Source organism: Vanellus vanellus (assembly GCF_965231255.1).
Source record: "Vanellus vanellus genome assembly, chromosome: 5".
NCBI lineage: Eukaryota > Metazoa > Chordata > Aves > Charadriiformes > Charadriidae > Vanellus > Vanellus vanellus.
Window position 1 is genome coordinate 23,294,685 of NC_138910.1, and position 12,045 is coordinate 23,306,729.

General features: G+C 38.1%; 1 protein-coding gene across 1 annotated transcript in view; it reads left to right on the plus strand.

The window, feature by feature from the left end:
* MYO3B (myosin IIIB) overlaps positions 1 to 12,045 on the plus strand; it is a gene marked incomplete at both ends in the record, with an annotated part of 214,491 nt that overhangs the window by 169,772 nt on the left and 32,674 nt on the right. Inside the window, 2 exons of the mRNA XM_082483458.1 lie at positions 1,508 to 1,571; positions 2,454 to 2,592. Coding sequence (XP_082339584.1) covers positions 1,508 to 1,571; positions 2,454 to 2,592 — 203 coding nt within the window. The remainder of the gene's footprint in view (positions 1 to 1,507; positions 1,572 to 2,453; positions 2,593 to 12,045) is intronic.

Here is a 12,045-nt window from a genome sequence, read left to right on the forward strand (position 1 = left end):
AACCATTCAAGACAATGCTCTTGAGCTGGATTATCACATTCAGCCAAATTTAGTTAACCCAGAGCCTAAACCCTATTGCAAATAAGGCTCGAAACACTTCAGTAGCCTCTGTGGATGTCACAGAATAAATGTATTATCTAATACATATGTGTGGTGATATACAGCTATCAAATTCAATATATAATAGTCTAAAGTGTTTCAGGTCCTTCAGTAGTGTTATTTTAGTTTGAAGTATTTTTAAAAGGTACATTTTAAAGGTGTATTTTGAAATGTAAAATACACGTGGGCAGACTTTTTTTTTTAGTCCAACATGGTGTTCTATTGTTACATGAGTAATTTATAACTATTATAGCTGACTGAAACATAAGTATTGACAGAAAATGAAATTTGAGATAACATTGTATTTTTTAATCAGTAAAGCAGTTTTTGTTCTTTATAGTCCCCCCTCCCACTGTGACTGAAAGTGCTGAAATGTATTCAGTTGTCATAACTGTGTAAAACTGAATGAGCTACTCAGTACCTTGAAAAGCTTTTCCTCATCTATGAAAAAAGCTGTGATATATATATCTAAACCAAAATCTGTGACTGAAACTTAGATTCCAGAGTTTTCATCTATAAGTAGAAATACAACGGCCATTAATTGTATTTTCAGAAAAGTTGTGAGGGGGTTGGAGAGTAATGCTGCAATGGCTGAGGCGTGTTTTGACAATCAGAAAATCCTACTTCTAATCCTGTTTTAGGACCGTGAGCGTATCAAATAATCTCTGTGAACCTCAGTTTTTTTATCCAAATGAAATTGGTAGCGTCTTTTTTTTGGTTTTCATAACTAAAGATTCTGGAGCAAGTTCTGTCTGCTGGACTTTACTATTCAAGAGATGCATTGACTTCAAAGGCCTGCCAACAAGGATCAGGGCCTACAGAAGGTTTTTACGATACTTTAATTAGCATTAATGAGAGCAGGAGTTGGCCTTTAATATTTGTGCGGTGACATAACATGATGGTAAAATAATAACAGATATAGACAAAGAATCCAAGAACTCTTACTCCTTGCTCTGTGCTTAACCCAGATGGCTATAGGAGCACACAAAGCCACGTGTTTCAATTCTTCCTCATTTGCCAAATTTTGAGTTTGAATTCTGTGAAAACAGGTTTTCACAGCCCTGGAAAAAAAAATTTCATGTAAAATCTTGTCAAATTAATTTTAATACCTGACTTCCATTTCATAGAATTCTCATAAACTCATTTTACACATATGCAAGTATCCACAAATTTTTAATGACAAATTCATTGCTCATAGCCTGTTACTGTGTTTAATAATATGCACTTCCTTGTAAGAGGAAATGGGACTGGTCTGTGTTTTCTCTGAATTGATCGTATGTGCATATTTAGAAATTGGGGGAGGGGGAAAAGGGAAAATCAACAAGAAATGTGTATGCCAGTAAACCTTTTCTAAGAATCAAGAAATTATAATATTTAAACTAAATTTTTTGTTTTCCTTTGCTTTTAGGCAGCAAACCAGTAACCAGTCTTCTCCTGTGGTGCCTGATTTTCTTCACAAACAAACAAAAAAGGTACTACTAAGTTTATATTCTAAAATAACATCACATTATAACTTCAAATTCCTGAGTCCACAGTTCTGCAATGTGTTCGTGGCTGCTTGGCGTAGCCATCTGAACATGAAACCGTTAGTGATGTTTTGAAGTCTTTGAGACAAAAGCCTGCTTGCTAAGAACTTTAGTTCTGTAGAAAGACAGGGAGGTACAGTGAATAAGAGAATCAAAAGGCTGGAAATTTGCTGCTGAGAATAAATGCTAGCTGCTCCCTGAGGTGATTTGTCTGTGCACTTCACTTTCTACAGATGTTAGAGACTCTTTTTTAGTAAGGACCTGAGGTTCTTTGGTAGCACTTTGATATCCTGCTCGAATTCAATATGTGAAATGGAGGAGTCGCTCTGTGACTTGGAGCACAGCATAGTCTTTGAAGTCTGATCCAATTTTTGCTGCTTACCATTTGATGTTGAAAGGATGAAATGGAGAAAATGTACAGTTTTTGCCAGTAACTCTGCTGAGCATATGTAAGATTAAAAAAACAAAATCCCTTGGATGATGTACTTAGAAATGTTAAGCAGATTAATACCTTCCTATAGCTTTTTTCTAAAGATACAAATTAACTATGAGAGGAAATCAGCATACAGTGCATGCTACGATTTAACTGCATGAGGAAAGGGGATAAATAAGTTAAATGGAAAAAGTAAACAAATGTTTGTGACATGGGTGCTAAGTCGGTGTTGCTGAAAGCCACGTGAACTCGTGTAACTTAAATCTAGTGTTAGACGTTTCACAGACTCATAGGAAATAAGAAGATGCTTTCTGTGAGATCACAACTATAAGTTATCATGGCAGAGTGGAATTAATATATTTCTTATGTGCCTAAACAAGCATTCTTTATTCCAGAAGGATTTGGATGAGATTTCTGCTTCTCCATTTATTCTAAAACATTCGTTCGAAGTGAATGATTCACAATCAATTAGCCAATCCCAGTCAGTTGCAGACCATCAGTTGTCAAGTCCCTTGAGATCCCATAAAAAAGGAGGTAAGAAATACAGTAAAGTAACAGAGATCTTTCGTTTACTACACATAAGCTACATGTTGTCAGCATGTAACTTGCTTTATATATTGATGAGGTCTTTTAACAATCCCATGGAAAGCAGGAAATATAAAGGAACTAACTTTCTTCTACACATTTTCAACCTGGAAATATAAAAGAGCCCTTAAGTACCTGAATTACAGGGGCAGAAGTATAAAGATTTTTAAAATATAGTTACTATTAAAAATGTGGTTAATAATCTCAAACTACCCTTTTAATGAAATCAAATTGACTTTCAAGAGCTTCAGCTCTCTTTTGCCTTCCAGCCTCAAAAGTGGAAGACAGTAATGAAGTCTCTCATGTTTGGCAGAATGAAAGACAACTTGTTTGTTCACATGCACAAAGATTCAGTCAGCAACACAGGAAAGTCTGCAGTAATTCTACAATCTATGCAATGGGGTTTTTTATTTTATTTGCTGACATGTTATTTTTGCCATGGGCAGTAATGATTTAAAAACTTGAAGTAAAACATTATGACATTTGATGAGTTTTCACTGGTTTAGCTTTGAATATTCCAGGAAATCGTTACCTATCAGAATACTTTTCTCTGTTATTATGGTCATTGTGTCCTTGCAAATCCGTGCATACAGACTTTAATACTGGATCATAGAATACCTTCCACAGTTTAAGATGAAGTAGGTTGGTAATGTGATATCTGTACCTACAGCCAAAATATAAATGATAATACATTAATTTCCAGGTTATTACTGAAAATTAGTTGTTTATGATTTTGTGCTAGACATTAACATTTCTGTTTATATATTTAATGGGACATCTTGCATCTTCTAAGTCTATAAAAATTATCTGAATACTTGAGCCCTAATTCTGCAATTTATGTGGTTAAACTTTACAGAGCTCAGTTAAACAATTTACAGCATAAGGGTAAGAAGATAAGTATTTATAGGAAGATCCTTTTGTTACAGGAAATAATGCAGATTCTATGTTTTTCGTCTTCTACACAGGCATAATGTGTTTTCCATGCTAAAAACAGAATAGTATGTAAACACAGCAGGTTGAGAAATCCATTATTCTCTCTTCACGCATTTCTGTCCATATGGGTTTTGAATCCATGGTGTGGTACTGCAGGGGATGTGTGCATTACTATCTTAAAATATTACATGTTAAACAATAAACCTGTCAAACAGAAATATCTTCATTGCAGCAAATCCTTTTGAGGAAAGCAGTCAGGGCCCGAATCTGTCATCCTTACTCTCACTGGATATTGTATATTACCCTGCAACTAGTCTCCTTGAAATGAAAGACATTGTGTCTGAGGTGAAACAATTGGAGAGAGTAAAACTGGCAGAATTACACCCTTAGCAAGCATGTGATTCAGAGCCATTACCCAGCAATTTAGAGAGACTTCAAAAAATGTGAAGTGAGAGAATGGAATTTGAAGAAGAGATAAATGCAGCGTTGATCTGAACTATTTAAGAAACATATATGTGTAAGTGAATAAGCATTCAAGTACAGAGAAGTAAGGAATTTCCTAGTTAAGCATGAAGATATTCAGATAGATGATCGTATAAATCACACATCACTGGGTAACTATGTTAAGGAAGTAAACCTGCTTAATAATAATAATTTTCTTGGGTGCTTTTAAAAGCAAGGCTTGCATTCGGGAATTCAGATGCTTTCACACACTGCTCAACCTTTATTCAGTCTTACTGTGTGAAGTATACCTTTCATATATACCTTTCATATATTCAGAAGAGAATATTGTTAGACCTATTGTGAAAACCAAGTGAAATAGCAAATATCTTTTTTGAATAAGAACACGTGTAAAATATATGTGTTTTATAATGTAGGGCTACATAAGCTGTTATTCACACACAAAAAAAGGTGTGCACTAGGCGGTCCAAACAATGCAAAGACTGTTATTTTTCATGGTGAAACATTATGCTGCAATGTTACAGATTGATTTTGAATTCTCTTTAAGTGACATTACAGGCAGAACTGGTCTGTCAGCCTGGTGGTAGTGCCGTGGACCTGGAACACAGAGGCCAACAGGGAAGAGAATGTGACAGGTTTCTGCACTGGTCTATGACCCAGTTATGAAGCAGTGTTGATGTTTGCTGAAGGAGGGAGTCGGTATCCAGGCTTAAGCACATAGGGAAGGACAGGCTGCTTATTTGTCCTGAGGCCTCCGTAGGTGAGGCTCTAGTGCAGTCAAGGGGGGACAGAACACAAACGGAAAAAAATGGTTGATATGAGTTTACATATTTTTGTATTAATCGAGCGGACTATTCACTCACATCTTGTTATCCAGCTGTCTAATAGCACAGGCTGCCCGTTCTCCGTAGTAGATTAGCAAAGGGAAAATAGACCAGGAAATTTCCACAAAGATCCTGTGAAGACTGTGCTCTGTAATTAATGCAGGAACAAAAGCCTCTTTTTCACTTCAAAAGCCTTTACACAGGGTCATAGCAAGACCGAGCAGTATGGCCAAACTGCATGCAGTGCAAGTTAAGTACATGCGTGCGCTATGGTTGCATAGAGTCACAGGGGCTGGCGCTGCACCGCCCAGACGTTCCCCTGCGCTCTGCCAGAGTGGTGGGGCAGGACTTAGTAGCAAAGCCAAGGATTCCCCCCAGTGCCTCTGCTCTGACACGCTGCTTGGTCCTATCCTTTATTGCTGGGGCGGAGGGAAGAGTCCAGTCAAGAGTAACAATTAAGCCAGAAGTTAATTATTCTAGTCACAATAAAGTAGTACTGAAAGAATCAAAATAATATAATCTCCAGAGGCCGAGTAGTGATATTCCCTTAGATGACACAGGTAGTGAGAATGTTTGAAATCATTAGTGAGAAGTGAGTGCTTCATAGGGACTTGACCAATGTAACTTTGCTTCAAAAGTAAATACAACAGACTTTCTGACATGCAAAGGAAATATGTTGGTAGAAGGAAAGCTAATAGGGTCTCTGCATTGACCAGAGGATGACATAATTCTTAATGCTAACACAGACATTTTGAACAGGTGAGAAAAAGCATGAAGAGTCTCTGGCCATGGACATTCTCTTGTGGGAGAACAGTATATGTCTTCTGATAATGTTCAATTTATGCCTTGCACCTCACACTATTGTCTGCAATGCTGAAACTTTGTAAGAGGCAGAGAAATTTGCCAGGGTTCTGAGCGGTCTGGAATTATGTAATCTTGGGTGTATGTTGCCACAATCTGAGGCTGAGATAATGAAACTCGCACTGTAGTTGTAAAAGTCACGGAATCACGGAATCACGGAGTTTCAGGGTTGGAAGGGACCTCTAGAGATCTTCTAGTCCAACTCCCCTGCTAAAGCAGGATTGCCTAGAGCACATTACTCAGGACTGCATCCAGGCGAGTCTTGAAAATCTCAAGAGAAGGGGACTCCACAACCTCCCTGGGCAGCCTGTGCCAGTGCTCTGCCACCCTCACTGTAAAGAAGTTTTTCCGTGTATTTGAACGGAACTTCCTGTGTTCTAACTTGTGCCCATTACCCCTCGTCCTGTCACTGGGAACCATCCTCCTTCAACCCACCCTTTAGATACTTGTAAGCATTAATAAGGTCTCCCCTCAGCCTTCTCTTCTCCAGGCTAAAGAGTTCCAGCTCTTTCAGCCTTTCCTCATAAGGGAGATGCTCCGATCCCTTGATCATCTTAGTTGCCCTTCACTGGACTCACTCCAGCAGTTCCCTGTCCCTCTTGAACTGGGGAGCCCAGAACTGGACACAGTATTCCAGTTGTGGCCTCACCAGTGCAGAGTAGAGGGGCAGAATGACCTCCTTTGACCTACTTGCCACACTCTTCCCTATGCAGCCCAGGATTCCATTGGCCTTTTTGGCAACAAAGGCACATTGCTGGCTCATGGATAATTTACTGTCTACTGGGACCCCCAGATCCTTCTCCTCAGAACTACTTCCCAGCAGGTCCGCCCCTAACCTATACGGGTGCTTTGCATTCTTCCTCCCCAGGTGCAGGACCTTGCACTTGCTTTTGTTGAACCTCATGTTGAACTTCTCTGCCCAGCTCTCCAGCCTGTCCAGGTCACACAGGATGGCAGCGAAGTCAATAGGCCATTTCCAGTATAGCCTTCGTTTTTAGATTCCTTTATCTTTTATATTCTCAAAACTAGTGGAAATTAGGGCCTGGTGTGTTCCAAGCTAGACTCCCACTAGTCAGTGACCCATTTTGAATGTTTTCCTTGCAATATGTATTTCTATTTTCATGTTGCTTATTTTCTTTTCTTTTCTGGTAAACCTGTGATTTGGTGAATGTAGCTGTGTTGGGTTTGGAGGAACATGTGAAGGTAATCACTGTTTTTCACCCTGATGGAGGGCAAGTAGCTAATGAAAAGTATTGTTATTGCTTGATGGGGACAAAGGCTGTGGCCCGCCTCAGACGGTACAGCGGACAAGGTTTAGTAAGGGGAATTGTGGCCATGGGAGGCATTATTCCCCAAAAGTCACTCTGTGGTTGTCATCACACAGATGATACTTACAGGTTCATCACCCTAAACAGGAAATTTAAAATAATGATGACTTCATTAATTTTTAAGGCTTAACTACAGTTTTACAGAAGCGATCCAACTTTAATTCTGTCAGGACCACAATCATGTTAAAACACCCAAGCCACAGAGAATATACTTACATTATTGGTCTTTGCTTAAGAGTAGAGTTTTCTTTGAGTCAGACTTTGTTATTGAAAATACTCTTAAGCTACCTCAATCTCAGCCCTAGACTACAGTCTTGATTCAGTGTCTTGCACTTGCAAGTGAAAGGTGCTTAAATATAGGGAACCATTTTACTCTACATGGTAGTTTAACATCATAGCATAATTTTAATTCTGATCTCATTTAATTCCTATTTGTACATTGTTTTAAAAAAGATAACAGCTACGGCAAATCAATTATCATTGGTAATTTGGAAATGGGGGCACTTTTTATCCTTTGATTCACAGAAAGTCAATATCCCAGCATGACTCTAATAGGTATTATGGTAAAGAACAGGCAGTATCTCACACAAGATGTGGTATCAAGATCTGGATGCCTTATAACCAAAGATGCCACTTCACTTTCTGCAAGTAAGAGAGAGATCAATCCAAGGCATTCAGCTGTTTCTCTCTGTGTAACTCAGCCTCCTGTTTGATTCCCTTATAGCAAACCTTCCTTTCTAAATGAAGAACAAAACCACTGCTACATAATGTAGTGTGAAATGCTGCGTGGACTTTCAACTAGTTGTCACTGGCAGATGGGGTGACACTGACACATGGATGCCATTAATTTCAGAATCCTATCATTCAGGATTTTAAGTGAAAGAATTTGTAATCTATTTAGAATTATTTTTGGTTGTTTAATCAGGAGTTTCGTTTCATCATTTTTAAGCCCCCCACTGAGACTAATTTTACATTGAAGGAATGTAAATCATGAAAAACTTGACTATAGTCAGTAGAATCATAACAGTGAGCAGAATTGGGTCTCCTGGTTATAAAAAATTGACTTGAAAAATTCTCTATATATCTGGGGTTTGGGGTTTAGGGGGGCAGAGGATTTGGGGTGGGGTTTTGGGGGTTTGATTGGGCTTTTTTTTTTTTGTGGGTCAGGTTTGAGTTGGTCGTTCTTTTGCAAATAAAATGCAAATAAAATAGCATGGTCATGGAAAAGTCTGAATGTTACAGGAAATACTGAAAAGGCCAAGGTAGCATTATATAGTGTGATCTGATTGTATTCAGCATGCTGTAGCTATGAGGCCTATGAGATCTCCAAAGTATTGTCCTACTACATACCACACCATAGCAGCAGAATTACTATTAGCCATGTTGCGGTTGAAGGATCAGGCAGAGGAGTGGCTGATGTGGTGTGTTGTATAATGATTTTCCATTGAAAGAATCCTGCTACAGGAGCATTCTGTGGCTTCTGAGCCAAAATCTGACTGGGCATGAGCAGGAGAAAAAGTAGCTTCTTTTTCTTTTTTCTTTAAAAGGGTATCACTGAGTTACTGACCTCTTCATATCTGGGATAAATGCTGGGCTTCGGGCTTAGGAAACAGAAATCATGTTTCCAAATCATTCATTTTACCTTGCATAAGTAGAAATTATAAGCAGAAGTCATAGAAAGGAAGAAGATTTTTATTTTAGGAGGTCTTTTGAGAAAAAAAGATGAAAATAAAGCTGTCTCAAAGCAGTCATTATTGTTTCTGTCATTATAAGAAAGAGTAATTGTTGGTGCAAGTAAGACTGTTACTGTGCATTGCATTGCACGTGGTGGGATGCTGCAGGAGGCCCTGGGAGGGACCATCGCCTCCCATCCCATGGAAAACCTGAGTTTCCACTTTACGGATTTGTGCTGGGCAGAAGCCTGTTAGCTCCGCTAACCATTAGGGTGAAAACACAGTACCTCAGTTTCAGTATTTCAGTTCTTCACCATATAGTTCCAGTCTGGATTCAGAAAATCTGACTGCAAATGTAATTGGAGTCATCTGAACTTCTCTCAGCCTGGTGTAAAGTTTTCAGCTGAGATTTGTACTGATGACGTTTGTATTCTGAACTGGTTCACCCATAGACACTATCTGTTAAACCTTTTGCTATTCTGTGATGGCATGATCTGCAGACTGCATTTTGCCAAAGTAAGAGACCAACAAATCTGAAAAGGAATTGGGCCATTCTTAAGTTTTTCTTTACTGCTCAGCTTCTTAATTGTGTTTTCCCCTCCAATAGACAAAGACACAAACAGTGACAAGTGATAAATACAAGCTTCGATTTGTTAAACACATGTTAGCTCTATGTTTAGCCCTAGGCAGTGAATTTCATTACAGGCTGGTTTACTTCTGGATTGGTTATTGTGATTGTTTCCCAATGCAAAAAGATTTGACCTGCAGCCATGACTGATTAGTATCAAAGGTGAGAGATAAAATAAGATGCAAGTAAACTGTACAGATAAACTGCAATAAAGTTCTCCAGAGACAGCTCAGTACTTGTTCTATATAAAACAAGTTGAAATTCAGCTTATAATGGCTGCATTGCAATAAAAAGAGACTGCAGAGAGCTCTCGTTGAAATACTGAAAAATAATAGTAAGAAATATGAGCAATTTAATAAAGTTGAATAATATATACACAATAATGCTGTGCCAAATCCCCCAAATTTTAATTGGGGTTCTGTTTCTCCTCTTAACACATAATGTCTACCACTGTCTTTCTGATCCAAGCTGTGGTTCACCTGCTCTTTCTTTCTTAATTTTCTATCCATGACATACAGGTTTGTCAAAGCTCTCCTTTTTGCCATTTCTTTGTTGGTAGTTAAGCTTTTTATCATGCAGTACCTGACCATTCTGTTGTTATTGCTTGGAATTTCTCTAAGTATTGTCTAACAGCCTTATTTTTGTTATTTTGCCACAGTTACTAGTCTGAACCAGCAGCGAATCGCAGATGACTGATCTACTTAGGCAAATAGTGTGGTTCCTAATTCATTACTCTTCTGTTTCTAAAAAATCCACACCATTTTATCTAAGTAAACTTTGTAAGAATAAGTACAGAAGGTACTGAGCTTTGAGGGTGCACACAAAGTTCTCTCCTAAGAGAACAACTATAATAATATTTTCACAAATTATATTTTGTGTTTTGCAAAGAAAGAGACAATTCAGAATTTTTTAACTTCTCCCCACTATCAGAAAACTTTGGATCGTGTCTTTGTTTCAGGTTATTTTGTAGGAAAAAGGCTAGGACAGTTAATTATTGGCTTTGATAGAGCTATGGTTTCATTTACTATCTCTATGTTATCAACTAATTTCTGGTTCTTTGCTGATATTTAAAAATGTGAATTCACTCTGCTGAATTCCCCACAGCTAAGTAGTAATAGTAGATTTTGTATCTTTCTTTCTAGGAGACACTGTATATTTTCCTGAATTATTTACATTTTACAGTTCTTCACAGATACTATGAAGAGAAAGCACGGTGGTAAAAGCAGTAACATAATTAATGTGATGGTGACGGAATGGTACGAGGTGTGGGATAGCTCAGAAAGTACCATAACAAATTCATTTCTGGAAAAAAAAAAAAAGATTTCAAAATCTTATATAGTTTGCATGTGTTTGGATTTTTTTCTCTATTCTAGTTTGGGTAATTATTCTACTGGATTTTGAATAGCTGCCAAAAATCATATACAGCTTAACAGAAACCCAAACCATGGTATATAATTTGCATGGTTGAGCAATGTAAATGAAAAAAAAAAAAGTCTCACAAATAAAGGATAGGTACTCATGACAAAATATTTGCAACTACATATGTGAAAGCTAGATACTATAAGTTACTATAGATACAGTTACTTTCAGTATAGATACTGAAAGTATTCCTTTCAGTAAGTCTTGAACTGGCTGTGAAGTGTTTGGGTGGAAAAAAATTACCTTAGTTATTCGTGAGCTCTGCTCATGACAATGATTGTATTCCTTGGCTCTCCATCATTACTTCTAGCTACTCACTAGAAGCATTTTATATTTCGGTTCTCTCACGGATAACCGCAGTTGATGATAATGGTTAAGTTGAATACAGCAATAGCAAATACTAGCTTGTAGCAATAATTATGAGCTTGCAGAGCTCATTTCTGTCCCCAGGCAAGGATAATCTTTCTTGAGGATCTTCCTTGCATATGGAGAGAATTATTGGGAGTCAGTTGTGCTCATGCGTTGGCTGACATTGGCAGTGCACCAGAAAAATGATGCTACACTCCCACCTTCCCTGCTTATAACACCTTTCCCCCAAGGGAAGATAAGAATATCAAAATCACAGGAAGTCTTGCTATCGCTGCCAATGGGGGAAAGAGAAGCTGCTTTCCTATGTGTGCTCAGGCAGGTGATAAGTGTATCTTAGTCATAACACAACGTATGTGAAAGAACAGTTTTGTGAATTCTATTATTTCTTTTCCTAAAAATGTCTTAGTACCCGTTCTTTGTCTTTAAGGTTTGTCCTGCCTTGTGCAAATTAGTGTTTTACATAGAAGCATAAGCAATGAAGAGTGTGAAACTATGTAATTACTAAGTATGGCCTCTCACTTGCCCTGGCAGCGGGGCTAAGTCTCACAGGGAGAATGCAGAGATAACTAACAAGCTGAACAGCATCAAGAATGCCTGTTGAAGACTTCATCATCTTTAACACGTCCTTGCTCATCTGACTCTCTTACATTTTGTTAGGAATTAAATATAGGCAATATGTATGATTGCCTGGTATTTAGGTTGGAGAGCTATACCAGCTCTTTACCTTCAGCTGCAGTTAGTTGTTTTCTCTGTAGGCTAGGAAGTACGTCTTTGGTTCTTTGTGGCTTTGTGACTGTAGTGCTATTCTTGAGAGTCCCTCTCACCAGTGCTTATGTTTGCCTCATGCACACACACACAAAAGTCACATTCAGAATAAGGACAAAAATATTACATTGTTCCAGCCT